Here is a 19,001-nt window from a genome sequence, read left to right as displayed (position 1 = left end):
TGGAAAGACTGATGTTGAAGCTGAAGCTCTGATACTTTGGCCACCTGATGGGAAGAGCTGACTGGTTGGAAAAGACCCTATGATGGCAAAGATAGAAGGCAGGAGGAGAAGGGGACAACAGAGGATGAGATGGTTGGATGGCATCACTGACTCAATGGACATGAGTTTGAGTAAGCTGTAGGAGATGGTGAAAGACAGGGAAATCTGGTGGGCTGCAGTCCATGAGCCTGCAAAGAGTTGGTTGGACATAACTGAGCAGCCAAACAACAAATGAGCATTTATTACATGCTAGCTATTTCATGAAATTATAAATGACCTCTCATTTGAGGCAGTAAAAATCATCTCCAGATTAAGAATTTGAGGGGCAAAGAAGCTAGCAGAAAGCACACTCAAGGAAGTAATCTACAGTAGGACTGGTTGTGCCTCATTCCAAAATCCTTGATCCACCATCCAAAATCCAACGCACTTTATATGTCCTAGTCCAAAACTTTAGTTCTCAACTTCTTGTTTTTATCTTTTTGAGTCCTATATAAAATCTTCAAAAGAATACATGTAAATTGCTGCTACAGTCTGAAAGCCTATGCCGTCTTCCCGTTCATATGTTGAAAGCCTAACCCTAAAGTGGTGCTATGCAGAGGTAGAGTCTTTAAGAGGTACTTAGTGCACTCATAAAAGAGACCCGAGAGCACTCCCTTGTCCCTTCTACCACAGGAGAACTAGACAGAACATGGCTATAAACAAGGAAGCGGGCCCCAGACACTGAATCAAGCTGAGCATGATCTTGGGACTTTTGTCTTTCAGAACTGTCAGGAATAAATTTGTGTTGTTTTTAAGCACGATATTGTGTTACAGTAGTCTTAATGGACTAAGGCATGAACTTAGTCCACTTTCTCTTAGCAGAACAAGATCTAGTCAGACATTATTTTTAAAAAAGTAGATTCCCTCTGCTCTCTGCTCAGTCACTTCAGTCGTGTCCAACTCTGTGCAACCCCATAGACGGCAGCCCACCAGACTCCCCTGTCCCTGGGATTCTCCAGGCAAGAATACTAGAGTGGGTTGCCATTTCCTTCTATCTCCATGCAAAAATTGGAAGCGGAGGTAAGAAAAGGAAAGAGTAACACTAACAGAAAACCAGTCTATCCTTCTTTAGTCATTCTTGTGTTAAATAAAATATTGACTGGCCACCTTCTTTGCGTGAAGTACTATTTTCAGCGCTGGAGAAAGGTCACCTCGTTATATTCAAGATTCTCTGGTTTTGAGTCTCCGGTTCTTCACTTTTTAAACAGGGATAACCTCACTGTGTTATCAGAAGGAATAAATGACATAGCATGAATAAAGCTGCACAGGGTGGGGGCTGGGGCCTTTCCTCCTGTCTTTTCACTCTCTCTCTACATGAGCCCCCTCCCTCCATCTGCTCCTTTCTGGCTCTTTCCCTACCTTCGTGACTGAGCTGCCCTTCTTGAGGTTTTCAAGTAGGTGATTATAAGAGCTCCATGAGTATCTCCACCAGCACTCCACCAAAATCTCAGCATTCTGAGTCTGTGTCACCTTTGTGGACTCAACAGACTTACATTTAGTTAGAGTGAATTTTTTAAAGCATAAGGCCATAAACATATCATGGGCTGGAGGTCAGACAAGGTTCAGACCCTTACTAGGCATAGGGCCTTCAATACATCACTTACATTCTTGATATCTTAAATTCTGCTCTGTAAAACAGGCATAATGTTATTTTTTCCCAGTGTTAAGATTCTTGGAGTGACAAAACATACATAAAAGCACCTACAACTGGGTCAAAAATGCAAATATTTGAGACTGAACCTCAATAATAAGAATACTAGCATTAATAGATACGTTTGTGCCTGGCATGACACCAAGCAGATTCCTTTATGTATATTCTCCAAACTTTGGAGTCTGGCCATGCCATAATACTTGAATTGATTTAATTATCCTAATAACATGAAGCATCTTATCATTCTTGTATAGCTTTTAACTGTAGTATTAATTTCTTTCTAGAAACATAATGAAATATAATACAACTTTGGTGAAATGGTCTGAATGTTGTAATCCTAACCCCCAAGGTGTTAGTAGGTAGTGTCTTTGTATGGTCATTAGGTCATGAATGCTCTGAGATTTGTGTCCTCATAAAAGATGGCTCAAAGAGCTTCCTCATTTCTTCCCCCAAACAATTTTACAGGGGAGGTCTGCAATCCAGAGGAGGGCCCTCACCAGACAGTGCTAGCACCCTGATCTCAGAATTCCAGAACTGTCAGAAATTCATTTCTGTTTGTTTATAAGCCACTCAGTCCGTGGTGTTTTGTTGTAGCAACCTGAATGGATTAAGACAGTGAGTCAGACCTGATATCATTTTGGAATCTCAGAAATACGGCATATTCCATATGGGGAAATGGGAGCACTGAGAGGTTTGGAATTTGCTTACAGTTGTATGACTAACAAGTGGCCATTTGTATGACAATGAGGTCAGGCTGGATGACACCAGATTGCTGTTACCACAATAAATTAGTTTTTAAATGTGTTTTATGAAAAAAGGTTTATAAGACTCAAGTATACAATGCATAAGAATCATAGATTGATATATACTGAATATAATAAGAGTTTTAGTTTTAGTGTTTATATTTTAAGGAGTATTTTATATTATTTCTATAAAAAGTAATTGAAAATGCAATTTAAAAGGCCAGTAAGTAGTGGATTCAAAGTAGTAAATATTATATGTATATAACATTCTCGCCATTCTCTTTCCTCAAAAGGAAATTCAGACAGAACCAAGAATGGAATGCTGATAATAAATGTATGAATTTCATAGAGATTTCTCTCTCTTATTTTTAAGTCTTTTATGGCTTCAGAGTAAAAGGTAAAAAATAACAGACGAACAAAGACTGTCTCATCATTCACTGAAGCGTGGACCTTAAATAAGTTGTTCATGTTTGACAAGATAAATAGAAATAGTCTGCTGTTTCTGAATGCCCCAAATAATGATAAAAGGTGAGTGATTCCCAACTTTCAGTGTATTTGACACATATGGTATCACCCACCAATAAAGCATCCATAGATGTAAAACACCTGTGTTTATCCCTTACACTGACATAGAGATGATGTCAGTGCAACGTGGTAGTCAGGAGTGTTTCAGTTCAAATGCTATCTCTACATTAAACAGCACTGAAATCCTAGGTAATCTGCCTTATAGCTTGATGACCTCACCTTCCTCATTGCAAACTGGAGACAGGTAACTTCACCACTTAGCTTTTGTGGTGATTAAATGAGATGCTACATGTGAATTTCTCAGGATATAAAAGCACTTAGTAAATGTTTGTACAATCATTATATTTATTTGATGAATTCATCAAGGAAATACAGTATTTAAGAGAATTCAGACAAGATGCCTTCCTCTACTTTTTATTCCTTTATCACCTAATTTTTAATGTCTTAAACTTTACGTATTTAGTTCTAGTAAATAATTTTTGGATAATTATTTGGTTCCTATAATAATTTTCCTATCTTTTCTACAGACTGGGCAATAGATTAAGATGCTTATTCTTTCACATTTTGCTAAGGTAATCATTACTTCAAAAACTAATATGTTTATCAAAGAAAACAAAATTAAAAATATTAAGCCTGCCCACCCAAATTAACTGAAGAAGTCCAAAAAGCTTAAATTCTTGACATTTTTCCTCATTTTACTTTACTTTTTTAAATGATATAGGTATTTTGTATAATTTATGATTCTTCATGTACCATAATGCATAATAGATAGTTGCCTCTTATTATTTTCTTTATAAATTTAACCTAGGATTTATATTTCCTCAAAAGGGAATAACCATAGTTTATTTATTTATTTTCCTTTCTGGGACATTTAGATGTTTTTTAATTTTTTTCCTCTAATAGTAATGCTGTGCTTCAATTACTCTGTTGATAACCTTAAACACAGAAAAAAATTAGTATTTTCCTAAGATATATTACCAAGAGAAGAATTACTGAGAATACAGGCTAGAGCAACTGAAAGGAATTCATTGTTACCTGAATTTGATTTCTAATGAACTTGGATGCTTACCCATCTTTTAAAACTTGTTATATTTCTTCTTTTGAGAATTATTTGTTATTCTTACTATACCCCTGAGTCTTTGTGTTCTGTTTTACTCATAATTCTATCGAGTTTCTCACATCTTAAGTAGCCCTATCTTTTACCTTTGCTTTTAAGTAAACTATTTCCTACCATGTAACTGTTTGTCCTTTAACTGTCTTCTTTTTTTGAAACACATAAATCATGTAATTTTCCATTTATTTTTGGTTTGTAAACTTAGCTAATCTCTTCCTTATTTCTTAATATTTTACTCCTGGGAAAGTTTTAATTCTAAAAGTCTCTGGAGAGTATCTCACATAAAATGCACACAGGTATGAAGATTCAGTTCAGTTCAGTCGCTCAGTTGAGTCCGACTCTGCAACCCCATGAATCTCAGCACGCCAGGCCTCCCTGTCCATCACCAACTCCCAGAGCTTACTCAAACTCATGCCCATCGAATAGGTGATGCCATCCAGCCATCTCATCCTCTGTTGTCCCCTTCTCCTCCTGCCACCAGTCCCTCCCAGCATCAGGGTCTTCAATGAGTCAATTCTTCACATGAGGTGGCCAAAGTATTGGAGTTTCAGCTTTAGCATCAGTCCTTCTGATGAACACCCAGGACTGATCTCCTTCAGGATGAACTGGTTGGATCTCCTTGCAGTCCAAGGAACTCTCAAGAGTCTTCTCCAACACCACAGTTCAAAAGCATCAATTCTTCGGTGCTCAGCTTTCTTCACAGTCCAACTCTCACATCCATACATGACAACTGGAAAAACCATAGCCTTGATCAGGCAGACCTTTGTTGGAAAAGTAATGCCTATGCTTTTTAATATGCTATCTAGGTTGGTCATAACTTTCCTTCCAAGGAGTAAGTGTCTTTTAATTTCTTGACTGCATTCACCATCTGCAGTGATTTTGAAGCCAAAAAAAATAAACTCTGACACTATTTCCACTGTCTCCCCATCTATTTCCCATGAAGTGATGGGACCAGATGCCATGATCTTAGTTTTCTGAACATTGAGCTTTAAACCAACTTTTTCACTTTCCTCTTTCACTTTCATCAAGAGGCTTTTAGTTCCTCTTCACTTTCTGCCATAAGGGTGGTATCATCTGCATATCTGAAGTTATTGATATTTCTCCCAGCAATCTTGATTCCAGCTTGTGCTTCTTCCAACCCAGCGTTTCTCATGATGTACTCTGCATATAAGTTAAATAAGCAGGGTGACAATATATAGCCTTGATGTACTCCTTTTCCTATTTGGAACCAGTCTGTTGTTCCATGTCCAGTTCTAACTGTTGCTTCCTGACCTGCATACAGATTTCTCAAGAGGCAGGTCAGGTGGTCTGGTATTCCCATCTCTTTCAGAATTTTCCACAGTTTATTGTGGTATGAAGATTAAATTATATTAAATTACTAAACATATTGCTATAAAAGTGAATTTAGAAGTAAAAAATCTTAGGCAAGAAGTAAATTGCTTGGAACAACATTTAGAAAAATCCTGTTCTAATTACATACCTGTGAACTGCTGGTACTGTCCTTGAGCAATAAAGGCACACAAAACACTGATATTTTAGCAAAATGTTTTAGTCTGAAGCACTGAACATAATTGGAATCTCCATGTAATTTTTGCAAAGGCTAAAAACATATATTCATTTTTAATCAAGAAAATACCAATATTTAGTACTTTATTTAATTTTTAAAATTACTCTTATAATTTCTGAAGTGATTAAAAATGAAATGCTTCAACACAACCAATCTCAGTTCACTGTCACATTCTATTTTAATTATGAATAATAAAAGCAACCACACGCCTCTCACCAATTCAACCCATTAAATAGTTTTCAGGCTTTACTTTAAGTGTTCACTGATGAAAAATCAAACCCAATGTTTTAACTATTTCTACCTTTAACTATTTAAAAAGTGACTACTTTTTAAAATGAGATTTAATATCCATAAATTATTCTGAAGAATAGTAGCCTATGATGGTAACAGTAGAAAGTTCTGGACTTAAAAGTTGAAAGAGCTGATTTTCAAGTTCTTCTCCCACCATGGACATATGTTGAAAATTTCTGATCTGAGAGTCACTTGAAAATTCTGAACATATACTGTCTACTGTTTTAGCCAAATGTAATTGTGATCCATTCCTACCTCACAGAGGTTAAATAATGACCAAACAAGATCAAGGTCAGAAACCACTCGGTAAGATCACAAAATGTTAGACAAATGTAATAATAAATTTTCAGGATTCTAAACTTGTTGGTAGTAATGATTTAAAAAAAAAAAACACACACACAGTTAATTATAGACTTAAAAAAACTTCACACTTCTCTGTGACCCAAGATGAAAAATGATCAGTTCTCATAATTTGGATGTACTTCAGTTTGGATGTACTTCAGTTTGGATGTCTATGCCCTGTGTTTTCCCTTAGCATCTAACTACAGTTCTAGTTCTATCCTTGAACTATTCCCAGACACATGCTTTGCCTTCTGCCTCAGCATTTTCTCTGGTTTGATGTTCTTCATTGCATCCTCTCTCTTCTACACTTTTGTCTGGAGAACTCCTACTTATCATTTACATGCATCAGGCATAGCTCTTCTGCACCCCAGCCACCCAGGTCAAGTCCCCCTAGTTGACAGTGTGTCTCCTTTTAAAAACTAATTGCACTTATAATTCAATCATCATTTTTATAATTTGTGCCTCCCTTTCCAGTTTCCAGTCTACACTGGAGCCTGTCTTATTCCCTGTTGTACCTTTATGAAACTGGGTAGAATCCTGCTGCCCCTCCTGACCCCCACCCAAGCACAAGGATCTCTCCATCTCCCTTGCCTGTTTTTTGCAGAAAAGTTGAGGTTTCTCAAGTCTCCTAAGTCACAAAAGAGCAAGCTCAAGTAGTTAATTATCAGTTTCTGATACACATTTTTGAGTTGTTTTATAGATATTATAACTAATTGCCCACTGAATTCTCCAGGCAAGAATACTGGAGTGGGTAGCCATTCCCTTCTGCAAGGGATCTTCCTAACTCAAGGAGTGAACCTGGGTCTCTACTACATTGCTGGCAGAGTCTTTACTGTCTGAACCATAAAAAAAGCCCCAACTATAACTACTACCAGAGGGGAAAGCTAACTGCGTGATGACCAGACCACAGCCATGGCATAAACTGCTCTATCTTGAGCACAACTGGCCTCAAGAGAAAGGAATTAATACTATTGTTCATAATAATCAATAACCGTGGGTGTCAAAATAATTGTAACTTTTCTGCTCATATATGTAAGCAGGCAACTAAGATTGCCAGCAAAGACATGCTGCAAAGCCATGTCAACATCTACTCCTCGGAGAATATGGTGCCCTTCTGTCAGCATGAAATTTCAGAAGACAGACTTTCACGCCTAATCTCATAGGGACAGAATAACGTCTGACAAGTGAGGATTTGTAAGAGCTCTTTTGCCCCTTTCCTGTTTGTCTATTTGTGCTCTGCTTAAACCTTATAGAAATGAGATCACTAGAACATTTAACCTAACTCCTGACTTATGCTCTACTGAATGCCCACAATACCTTGCCTAACCTGTTGATTCTTTCCCTAGATTAAAAAAAGAATGAATGCTTAAATAGTTAAAGAATGACTAGCTTCCTATGCCCAGCAGCCCCCTTAGCAATTCTGCAGGCAGACAACACAGGCAAGTTAACATCTGAAGAGATCATGAGGAGTCAGCTAGCCTGTACGCAATGGAAAAAGATGCAGAGCTTGACCTCTTGCCTTGATGAATCTCAGAGATCCTTTCCCCCTTTTGCCTTTAAAAACTATCATAGCTGAGCAGAATTTTCTGAGCTGCTGTCAGGACATGAGTCTGCCTTCACCCCAGATAGTCAGCCTTCTGATTAAAGCAGCTTTTCCTTTCTACCAGTACATGCCTCTGGAGCATTGGTTTCTGAGCAGCAAGCAGTCAGACCTGAGTCTGGTAACACTTATGGTGGTTGATAAATATTGAGTTGGAGGAAGAAGATCAGGATGGGTCACTATAGGGGCTTCCCTAATGGTTCCATGGCTAAGACTCTGTGCTCCCAACACAGGGGCCCCGGGGTTCAATTCCCTAGTCAGGAAACTAGATCCCACATGCCACAACTAAGAGCTCATATGCAGCAACTAAAGATCCCACATACTGCAATGAAGATCAAAGATCCTGCATGCCACAACTAAGGCCCAACACAGCCAAATAGTTAAATAAAATAAAATTTGAAAATCTTAAAAAGAAAAAAAAAAAGAAAATCTTAAAAAGGACTCATCACTACATAGTTGAATCCTTGGAAATGAACATCACTGAGAGAAAGGATCAATCATAAAGAAAAGGAGGCTAAATTCTTTGCTCTTAGAAACATACGGTTAAGAGATAGATAGGAAAAGAAGAACCACCCAAGATCTACATAAAAAAGTACGTCTCATTAGAATTTGTCACAATCTGTTCCCTTTTAATTTTTTATGGTTTGGTGCTTAATATCTAATGACTTGACATCTGTCCCAGATTTATGCATAGTAGGTACCTTATAACAGACATACTGGTTTTAGTTTTTCAGTCTACATCAAATTTACTACTATGTATTATAAAAACAAATTATAAAATATTCTTTCTGACAAAATGGTTTTCCAGTAATCCTTTAAAACACAAAACAAGATCAAGAAACAAGGAGGGACTTGTCTTAACTTTCATTCCTTCAGCAGAAGCTTCCTGTTGGAGCCAAAAGAAAATATATGGAGAATCCCTTCGCTAACAGGCACAGAAGAGACATCCAGGCACCAAATGCTCACTTATTAATAAATTAAATTCTATAAAGACCAGATATGATTTATTTTATGTGGACATGGAAGCTCACTGTAAGCTTGATGCGCTATGAACATATTATACTAATACCGATAGCATAGTTTGAAGCCTATTTATTTTCCATTCCTTAAAATTTCTGATGAAAGATCAGTGAGAAATTAAGTATACATTAGTAACAATGTGAAATATGAGTTGGTAAACACTTTGAAAGCCCATATCAATATTTTCACTTTACAGATGAATCTTAATCCCAGAGACTATACATACTACAAGGCTACATTTAGCTAACTTAATAAACCAGTTTTATAAATCTTCTTAGTTTTCTTTCCTGAAAGTCAACGTGAAGAAAAAATGGCAATCTCTAATGTAATCCCTTCTCCCAAGGCATAAAACAAGTGGGTTTAAAACACAAATAACAATATAACAACACTTTTAGATACTGCCTTCTAATTGCCATTGCAGTCACTACAAATTCCTATAATATCCTCTGTCTAGTCCCAACTGGATGGCATACTCCAAGTCACCCGTACCATTAATAAGCTAAAAAAAAAACCAAAACACAAAAACCCACAATCACTAGGCAGAGCGAATTTCCAATAGAACAAAACTCACTCACTCTGGCATGTTCATTACCATTTGCAAAGGCATTACAAAAAGACTCAAAACAACATTTAATATTTCATTTACATTACACAAATATTCATTTAACATTAATATTTCATTTAAACTTTTATTTTTAAGCTGAAGTATCATTATTCATTCAATCCATGGGCATAAATACCCTTAAGAATATCCACAACCAAAAAAAGAAAAAGAATATCCACAACCAGTATGTGGGGGGAAAAAGTGATATAAAAACCATAATATGTATCCTCTTGGACAAGGAGTAATACAAAATTTAACATAGCAAATTTTCAGTCAGCTTTGGAACCTGTGTTCAATTTTAAAATTAACTGAGCTCGGCAATAATTGTGCATTATTGTAATTTGGTAATATGCTGGGTATTGATGGTGCAAAAATGAAAAGTAGGTCCTTCCTGTTAATTACCTCAGAATTTTCTAAGGAAGGTAAGTGTATAATTTCATTATAAATATTTACATCCCCACAACCACTCTCCAGCCTAAGCCACCATCATTCTCGCCTGTGAGATAGCAATCGAGTTCTCTCTGCTCTACTCTGATCCTTTTCTAATCCTGTCTCACCACATGGTTCCTTCCACTGCTCTTAAAATAAAAAGTGAACTCCTTAGCTTGGTTACCAAAGCCTCCTGGGCTTGGGGGCTCTAGCTCTGCCTCCCCTCCAGTCTCATCCCCTCCACTTTTCCATCGGGTTTAATAAGCTCTGGTCATAGTAGCCTCTTTCTTTGCTGTGAACACAAGCTTGTTCTTGCCTGTGACCTTTGAACTTTGTTTCTTTGTCTGAAATGCTCATATCTGGCTCTTCAAAGAGTTGCAAGATTTAAAATATCAGCTTAGATTTCAAATATCACCTCCTCAAAAATGTTTCACCTGACTATTTGGTTTCAAGAATTCTTATACTCTACTTCCCATCACATCACCTTCTGAAAAGGACATCATCCTATTTATTACCTATACAGCACAACTTCCATTCTGAAAACAGAACAGTGCTTTGCATCTTATACAAATTAAAATTAACAAAAACCCTTTGCTAAGAATTTTAAGTTGTGATTTATGTGAATTTGACATTCTAAAACTGCACAAAAGGGCTGACAAATCCAAAACACCTATCTACCTACCCAGCCACCTTGTGTCTGCCTACAATAGATGCTTTGTGTCTATCTAACTGTGTCCATTTACAATGTTGTGAAAAGAAATGGAATATATATTATAGGTGAAAAGCAATGACAGTTATCAAGGGACCCAAAATTTAGTTACTTACAACTAACTTGGGCAAAAACTTCATCTCTCTAGGTTTCAATCTACTGATTTATACATCAGAGGTTACATTAGATAAATGTAAAAGAACCTTTCAGTTCTAAATTTTACTCATTTGAAGCAGACTTTCTCTAAACAAAAACTTTAATATTCCCTTAAATGTACATGTTAAAATAACTTGAGCACAGTGAGACAGGAATATCAGGCACTCAGTTATGGGCTTCCTGTCTGTTTGTAGATTATGTTGCCTTAACTACCGCTTTCCGATGCCTCATTTTTGGACTCCTTTCTATTTCTTATTCCAGAGTAGGGAAAAATATTGAAACTATTCATAAAAGCATATTGAATTATGCAGCCATCCCTCCCTTAGAAAACAAATGTACTTCTAGTAATGGCTATATGCCAAAAATTTTAAAATAACCAAAGAGTACTAAGAAGAATTAGTTTTACACATGCATTTACAGAACATTTATCACTATTTTCCTAATAACATACACAATAAAGAATCTATTGCATTTTCTGTTAAAACTAAATCCAAAAATTTCTCCTGTAAGTAATACTCCCTATTACCACCCCAGAAAAAAAAAATTCAGGAGTATATTGAAATATAAAAAATAAATTAAAAGATTAGTAGTGAGTAAAGACAGAGAAGTCAGAATAAGGGAGCTAACTCTTAAAATTAATAGTTTTTTTTTTTCTTTTCCCAATGTCATTTCAAATGAAGCAATGATGAAGTTTAAAGGAACTGGTTGTGAAAAATCTAAAGTATATAATAAAATTATGGGAAAGAAGCTTAGATGATGCAATTAAGTAGAATTAGTTTGAGGTACAGAAAATGCAAGCAGAAAGACAGGATTTAAAAGAAAAAAAAAAAAACAAAAAACCCTATTTCATAAAATGACAAGAGGTTCTTCAGCACTCTAAGAAAATAATCAGGGAATTACTTTAGCTCAGTAGGGATACCCAAAATAATATGCATGAGAAAACCCTAATTTAAAACACTTCATATAAGAAAACCTGAAAAAATAAACTAAATTCTGCAGTAAACTTAAATTAGTTGACTACTATCTTAACATGGCAATAAAACTGCATTGTGAAAGAAAGTCAGGGGTGGTGATACAGTTAGCTGCATGAAATTACATGCTGTGCCATGCTGAAAAGATAAAGTATCACAACCCTACATTTATAAACATATACACGCCAACTAATAAAAAAATAAATAAATAAATAAAATAAACATATACACACAGTATAAAATGAACTGATGGTTAATTAAGAGTATCCTCCATTTTTAAATTTTCATTTTCCACACTCACAGCCCATCACTGATTCATTTTTACTAGCTGGAAAACGGGAGAAGGAATTTAATATTATACAAATATAACAGTTTTATTTCCTCAAGATATTTCATTCCCATTTATCTTTAAGTTTACTACTTGATAATAACTTGACACATCAAAGTCAATAGTGTCAAAAAAATTCTTTTTCCAAGGGATCAGCAAAAGTAAATGCTTTTCAGCTCCTTGAAAGCTATTGCAAATGCAAATAAGATAGAAATCAGTACATCTTACCTGACACCAAACCAGCTATATACATCGCCTCAAGGAACACATGACTCACTACTAACGAGAGTGTGGAGTGTAACAGAGTTGTTATATAAGTTCATTCTGAACTGGTTAAGATAAACTGAGGGTAAACTTAGTGAAAAACACATCCTTTAGAGTCTACAGTTTTTATCCTTAATCCCCAATCTCAGGCCTTTAGAGGCTGGGGTACCTCCAAATCTTCCAGAAAGCAAGATTTGGTAGCCAAAAGGTAAGCCTCTAAAGCTTCCAAATATTACATTCAGTGAACAATATATTGTAATTTAGAATGAAAAGAGAGCTAATATTAATATTTTAGTTATATACCATGCATCAGGCAAGGAGTGAGATGATTTGCTGATGAGATCTCACTTAAACTCCAAACTGAACTGGGGGAGGGGGGAGGGCCTGAAAATACCTTTCACCACTGAAGTCCTGTGAAAATAACTAAGGGAAAACATAAGGCATAGCCCTTGTTACCGTGACTGCTTTGAACAAGAAGGCAAGACTACAGCTCAAGGCTATGTCTGCAATGGTGAAGTCAATGTCCTCTCAAAATGTTCTTAATCGGTGCAACCTGAATCTCATATCAGCATTCATAATTGTGGGGGACATGGAAAAAACTATCAACCACTCACCATAATGCATGTAACAGTTTCCTTTGGTGGGGTCCAGCTCAATAGCCTTCAAGAAGAACTTTTCAGCCTCACTCTTACGACCCTTGAAAAACAGAGAAAATGGATGATTCAGCAGCACATCATGAAGGATTCTTCACCTCTTGGGACCGTATGAGGTAGACTAATGTCTACCTGTTACTCATCATCAAAAAGCAGTGCTTTGTTTTTAATCTAAATGGGATGATCAAGCAGAATGTGTTGAGAGAGAAGACTGAAGTCAGAATCTGGGAAAACATCAGGGTTAGGAGAGACAGGGAAAGTGAGTTCATCAAAGATGTCACAGAGAACTAGGAGAGCAAGAGAAAAAAGGGAAAAAACGGTTTCACGGAAACCAAAAGGATGAGAGAGTTTTCAGGAATGATGGGAAATGTGTTTTCATTTTCTATTTTATTTTCTCCCTTCAATTTATGTTGTCAACATTCATTCATTCATTCTTCTTTGTAAAGAATGATGATCATTTTAGTTTTTGAGATGACTTTGTCCTAATGTTTACTTTATATAGGAAGAAACTAAGTCACAAGTTGTTGAATCTCAAGCGAATACTGCTTATCCTTGCTGCTGTCACTCAGGACTACAACATACCTACATCAGGATTTAGTCTAAAGCTAGATCTTCTCCCTAGCTACAGTTTTAAGTGAACATTACCATCAATCTCAGAAGAAAATAAGCAAAAAGTAGGAGCAAAGGCTTATATGTAATAAACTGATTTTTCATGAAATAATAGCATAATCCAGGCAGATTCTAAAACGAGACATTCTTTGCTGTGTTGTAGCTTCTGAACCAAAACTGCCTACAGAGTAACAAAAAGGGGGTGACTCAAGCTAAGAGAACAGTCCAAAGAAGACCCTTCCTAAAAAAGCCGTGTCCTGTATGGCAAGAGTAAGATGAAGATCTATGTTAACTGGGTGGAAGCAAGTCATGGGTGGTGCCCGGAAGCTGTGGGTCTAAAGAAGAGAAAAACAATCTCATGTGATCATTCCTTCTAATTCATACACTGTCTACCACATCAGCTTCATGTGATGTTTTTCTTTTCCCTTCACATACATATTTTTAAAACCACTCTTAAGGAGATATTATTCCAAAGATAGAGGTATATGATTAATCTAATATTCTACATTTTATGCAACTTTGACTCATGTCTCCAAAAGACCTTTTCTTTTTGTTTATTCATTTTGCTTAAAAAGTTCATTCTGTTGCTCTTTTACTCACCCACTATTCCAGCAGCAAGTGATAACTATACCGATCAGACCACTGACTTTCTTTCACTTTACTAATGTTACTCATGTCAATAACTCTTGTTTAATTTACAAGAAACATTTGGCCAAATATCCAATAACTAAACATTGAAAATTCTCCTGCGATATTTCTCACAGTGTTTTAACTTCAAAGGAAAGCACAAGCAAAATACTTGCTACGCATATTACCCTTTGTTGAAGTTAGTAAGAATTAGCAAGAATCTTACCAAGATAGGATCCCCTAAATGATTAAATAATTGTGATGAACTAGGCAGTCTACGATATGAGTTAAGAGCACAGATTTCAGGAGGCAGAGCAGCTCTCACACTTTTGTAGCTAAATGACCCTTGGAAAATAATTTTATCTACTAGCTATAACTTCCTCTATTACAAAAAAAGAGGGCAGGTGGAGCACAGATTTTTTAGGGTAATGAAACTATTCTGTACAGTACTGTAATGACAGATAACATGTCATTCTACATGTGTCAAAAACATAGAGAATACACAGCACAAAGAGTGAACCCTAATGTAAACTATGGCTTTTAATTAATAATAATGTGCCAGTATTGGCTCATCAGTCATAACATGTACAAGACAAGTTCAAGTTAATACAACCAGAGAAGTGTAGGAGGATAACAGACTATATGACAATTCTATATCTTCTGCTCAGTTTTTTTGTAAACTTAAAAGTGCTCTAAAACGAGCATTTATTATTTTTTTAATATGATGATAATAAAATCTATTTCACATGATTACAGAATTATCTGAAAGGATACACATGAAGTAGTTGTTACAGTAGATAGGCATATTCTATGCTTATAATAAACATTAACATATTTTATTTGTAGAGTGTTGTTATTGTTCAGTCACTAAGTTGTGTCTGACTCTGTGACCCCATGGACAGGCTTATCTGTCCTTCACTATCTCTTGGAGTTTGCTCAAATTCATATTCATTGAGTTGGTGATGCCATCCAACCATCCCATCCTTTGCTGCTCTCTTCTCCTCCTGCCCTCAAACTCTCCCAGCATCAGGGTCTTTTCCAATGAGTTGGCTCTTTGCATCAGATCGTCAAAGTACTGGAACTTAGCTTTAGCATTAGTACTTCCATTGAATATCCAGATTTGATTTCCTTTAGGATTGACTGGTTTGATCTCCTTGCTGTCCAAGGGGCTCTCAAGAGTCTTCTCCAGCACCACAATTCAAAAGAATGAATTCTTTGGTGCTCAGCCTTCTTTAGTGTCCTATGCTCACATTCATTCAGGAGTACTAGAAAAACCATAGCTTTGAATATATAGACCTTCATCTGCAAAGTGATGACTCTGCTTTTTAATATGCTGTCTAGGTTTGTCATAGCTTTTCTTCCAAGGAGCAAGCATCTTTTAATTTCATGGCTGCATTTACCATCTGCAGTGATTTTGGAGTCCAAGAAAATAAAATGTCACTGCTTCCACTTTCCCCGCTTCTATTTGCTATGAAGTGATGGGATGGGTGCCATGATCTTAATTTTTTGAATATTGAGTTTTAAGCCAGCTTTTTCATTCTCCTCTTTCATTCTCATCAAGAGGCTCTTTAGTTCCTCTTCACTTTCTGCCATTAGAGTGGCATCATGTGCATATCTGAACCTGTTGATATTTCTCCCAGCAATCTTGATTCCAGCCTGTGATTCATCTAGCCTGGTATTTCACATGATGTACTCTGCATACATATACATACACAGTATGCAATAAAATACAGAGTTCTGAATGACAAAGACTGTATTTTGCTTTTATTCAGAGCCTCAAAACTCATGGTCAGTCTTTAAATCATCACTGGAAAATAATATACTAAGAACTTGCACAAGATAATAAAACAAAGATACAAAATGAAAATTATCATTGGTAAAGAGTCTGGACAAATGTTTCATACAAAAATATAAAGGCGTCTGTGAACTTTATTCCACTTAAGCTTTAAGGACAGAAGAGAAGAAAGTGGCTCACTAATCACTGTCACAGTAAACAGTGTAGTCAAATTCTTATGTGTTTAGTACACTGGCAAAGCAGCAGCGGTGGTGATTTAGTTGCTAAGTCATGACCGACTCTTGCGACCCCATGAACTGTAGCCCACCAGGCTCCTCTGTCCATGGGATTTTCCAGGCAAGAAAACTGGAGTGGGTTGCCATTTCCTTCTCCAGAGGATCTTCCAGAGCCAGGGATTGAACCGGGTCTCCTACATTGTACGAAGATTCTTTACTGACTGAGCTAAAGCAGCAGTATACAACTTTAAAAAATAAATCAAAATTCAAAGGCCAGTCTTCTCAGGTTACTCAAGTGAACCAGGTTATTAAAAGACAGTGAGCCCTACCACCTCCTAGATGCAAAACAAATATATAGAAGGCCAGAACATTCTTTTTTGAGGGAAGCAGCAAACCACCAAGTAAAAACCCATCTTTGTACTTTGATCACTATTTAGTCAAGTGCCCACTTATGTGGAAAATAAAAGTCTCAGAAGAGTATATAAAATTTAAAATTCAGTCAGATGCATAAGCCAGCCAAACACACATATTACTGGATCATAGGAAGGGTGGTAGGGAGGTAACACTAAGTTTAATCAAGCTTACTCTTTTCACTATTACTGTTTTAGAGGGACTTTTGTTAAAAAAGTAGAGAAGAAGAAGAAATCATGTCTCAGCAGGTTTTTCTTGGCATTGTTTAGATTATGTCAGCATTTCTACAAGCAAGCATTATGGACTAGCCTCTGGTTATACAAAACCCCTCCTATCAAGCATCCTTACTCATTGTGTGTCTTGTTTGGGGTGTTTGGACACTTGTGGTGGTTGAGAAAACCAAGCAAAAGGGACTGTGGTCAGTGTGACAAATAAGGGAAATGTGAGTGGAGTGGCTTAGTTTCCACTGCCAAGTCTATGCCATATCTGCATATTCATTTGTTTTTTTAAGTGAAAATTTTATTGAATTCCTTGTGCTGTATTAAGGACATAACCATTCAACTGAACCACACAGAGTGTCCCTTGCACGTACGAGTTGCAGGAAGTGCATAGAAAACAAGTGACCCAATAAGCAACGGAGTCAGCCACACAGCACTGAGGACTAACAAGGACTTTCTCTGATTCTCATTGAGAGATCTGACCTGGAACCGGACAAGCCTCTGTTTGAATCTTGCTGCCTCTATTTAGCTGTGTGATTCAGTATCTTTTGTAACATCTCTGAACCTCTTTTTCCTCACTTGGAAAAAAGAACATAATACCAATTTAGAGGGGTTGCCAAAAACCATTAAGTCAAGTGGAAATTACTGGTTTCAGCAATTTTATATAATCATCTGAGATTTTTATTCTCTTCATAATTTGGCACTTGAGTAAATAGTGATCAAAGGAGAAAGACGGGTTTTTTACTTGATGGCATAGAAAGCTCTGACATTCTTTGATTTTACTCCTAGCTCCTCAAAAAAAAAAAAAAAAAAAAAAAAAATCATTCTTTCCACCTTGAAGGCTACCATCTGGTTCCTAATTACCAAAATTCAAAAATACTTTGTAGAACTCTATGTCATGGTAGAAACTAAGCTTCACAATTTTCCTATAAAATGTCTCCCATTCCTATCACTTTCCTCTTCCTCAAATAAAAGACTCTTCCAACTCACATCTTCAATGTTACTATAGATTTCAGATTTCCTGACTTATAACATTTGCAGCACTTTACTGAGGATGAAAAACACAGACTCAAGATTAGTATCATTTAAATTCATGAAAAAAAGCATCCTCAATCGGAACTAGGCTTGGTCAGGTCCTCTTCTGATTGGCAGCAATAAAACATACACATTAACACAAATATTCGGTAAAGTTTAGGTAGCCTGTTCTACTGCATATGATTAGTTTGCAGCACATTTATTTTGTTTTCTAATTAAACTGGATGCTACCTTACCTGCTCAGAAACAGGTGCCCACCTGAGCAGGTATACAAGGTAAACAGTATCTCTTTCGACAGTTGACCAATCCTTTTTCCAACTACAAAATGAAGGAATATAAAAATAGATACTTATGTAGTAATATTTACACAACCACAACACCTCCCAAACTTGGAGCTCCTACCTAAGGAAGCATTCAGTAATATTAAACATGAGAGAATTGTATACTATCAATGGCTTCAGGTTGAACTGTCTCATTTTTAAAAGTTAACCATACACCAATCATTTTACTTATTTTTAGTAGCAAATCACTCATATATCTATTACCCTACACACGTGTGTTTTGATGCCATAGCTCAGAACTGCTATTTTACTGAATGACCTGAAAATATTAAGATTCTACATTCTTACATAAATATATTTGTAATGTAAGTAGCATACTAATTTTGTCCTCTAAATAAGATTACTCCCTTATGACCTTACTTTTTCATCTATAGCCATTCAAATATTCTATAAATATAATTATCAGTCAACAAATGAACAGGCTACCATTATTTTCTTGTACATAACTTAATAGCATATAGTAACTACTTAGTGATTCATGTGGTCACATTTTCAGTAAACTACAGAGCTACTCATCTCACACGCTAGTAAAGTAAAGCTCAAAATTCTCAAAGCCAGGCTTCAACAATACATGAATCGTGAACTTCCAGATGTTCAAGCTGGTTTTAGAAAAGGCAGAGGAACCAGAGATCAAATTGCCAACATGTGTTGGATCATCAAAAAACCAAGAAAGTTCCAGAAAAACATCTATTTCTGCTTTATTGA

General features: G+C 36.3%; 1 protein-coding gene across 2 annotated transcripts in view; it reads right to left on the bottom strand.

The window, feature by feature from the left end:
- TMTC2 (transmembrane O-mannosyltransferase targeting cadherins 2) overlaps positions 1-19,001 on the bottom strand; it is a 394,188-nt gene that overhangs the window by 74,577 nt on the left and 300,610 nt on the right. Inside the window, exon 9 of one of the 2 annotated variants that reach the window (XM_065934163.1) lies at positions 13,007-13,088. The exons of the other annotated variant lie outside the window; for it this stretch is intronic. Within the exon in view, the coding sequence (XP_065790235.1) occupies positions 13,007-13,088 (82 nt within the window). The remainder of the gene's footprint in view (positions 1-13,006; positions 13,089-19,001) is intronic. 2 annotated transcript variants of the gene reach the window in all.

Source organism: Muntiacus reevesi, chromosome 4 (genome assembly GCF_963930625.1).
Source record: "Muntiacus reevesi chromosome 4, mMunRee1.1, whole genome shotgun sequence".
In the NCBI taxonomy this organism is placed as follows: domain Eukaryota; kingdom Metazoa; phylum Chordata; class Mammalia; order Artiodactyla; family Cervidae; genus Muntiacus; species Muntiacus reevesi.
This window is presented reverse-complemented; position numbering and strand designations above follow the sequence as displayed.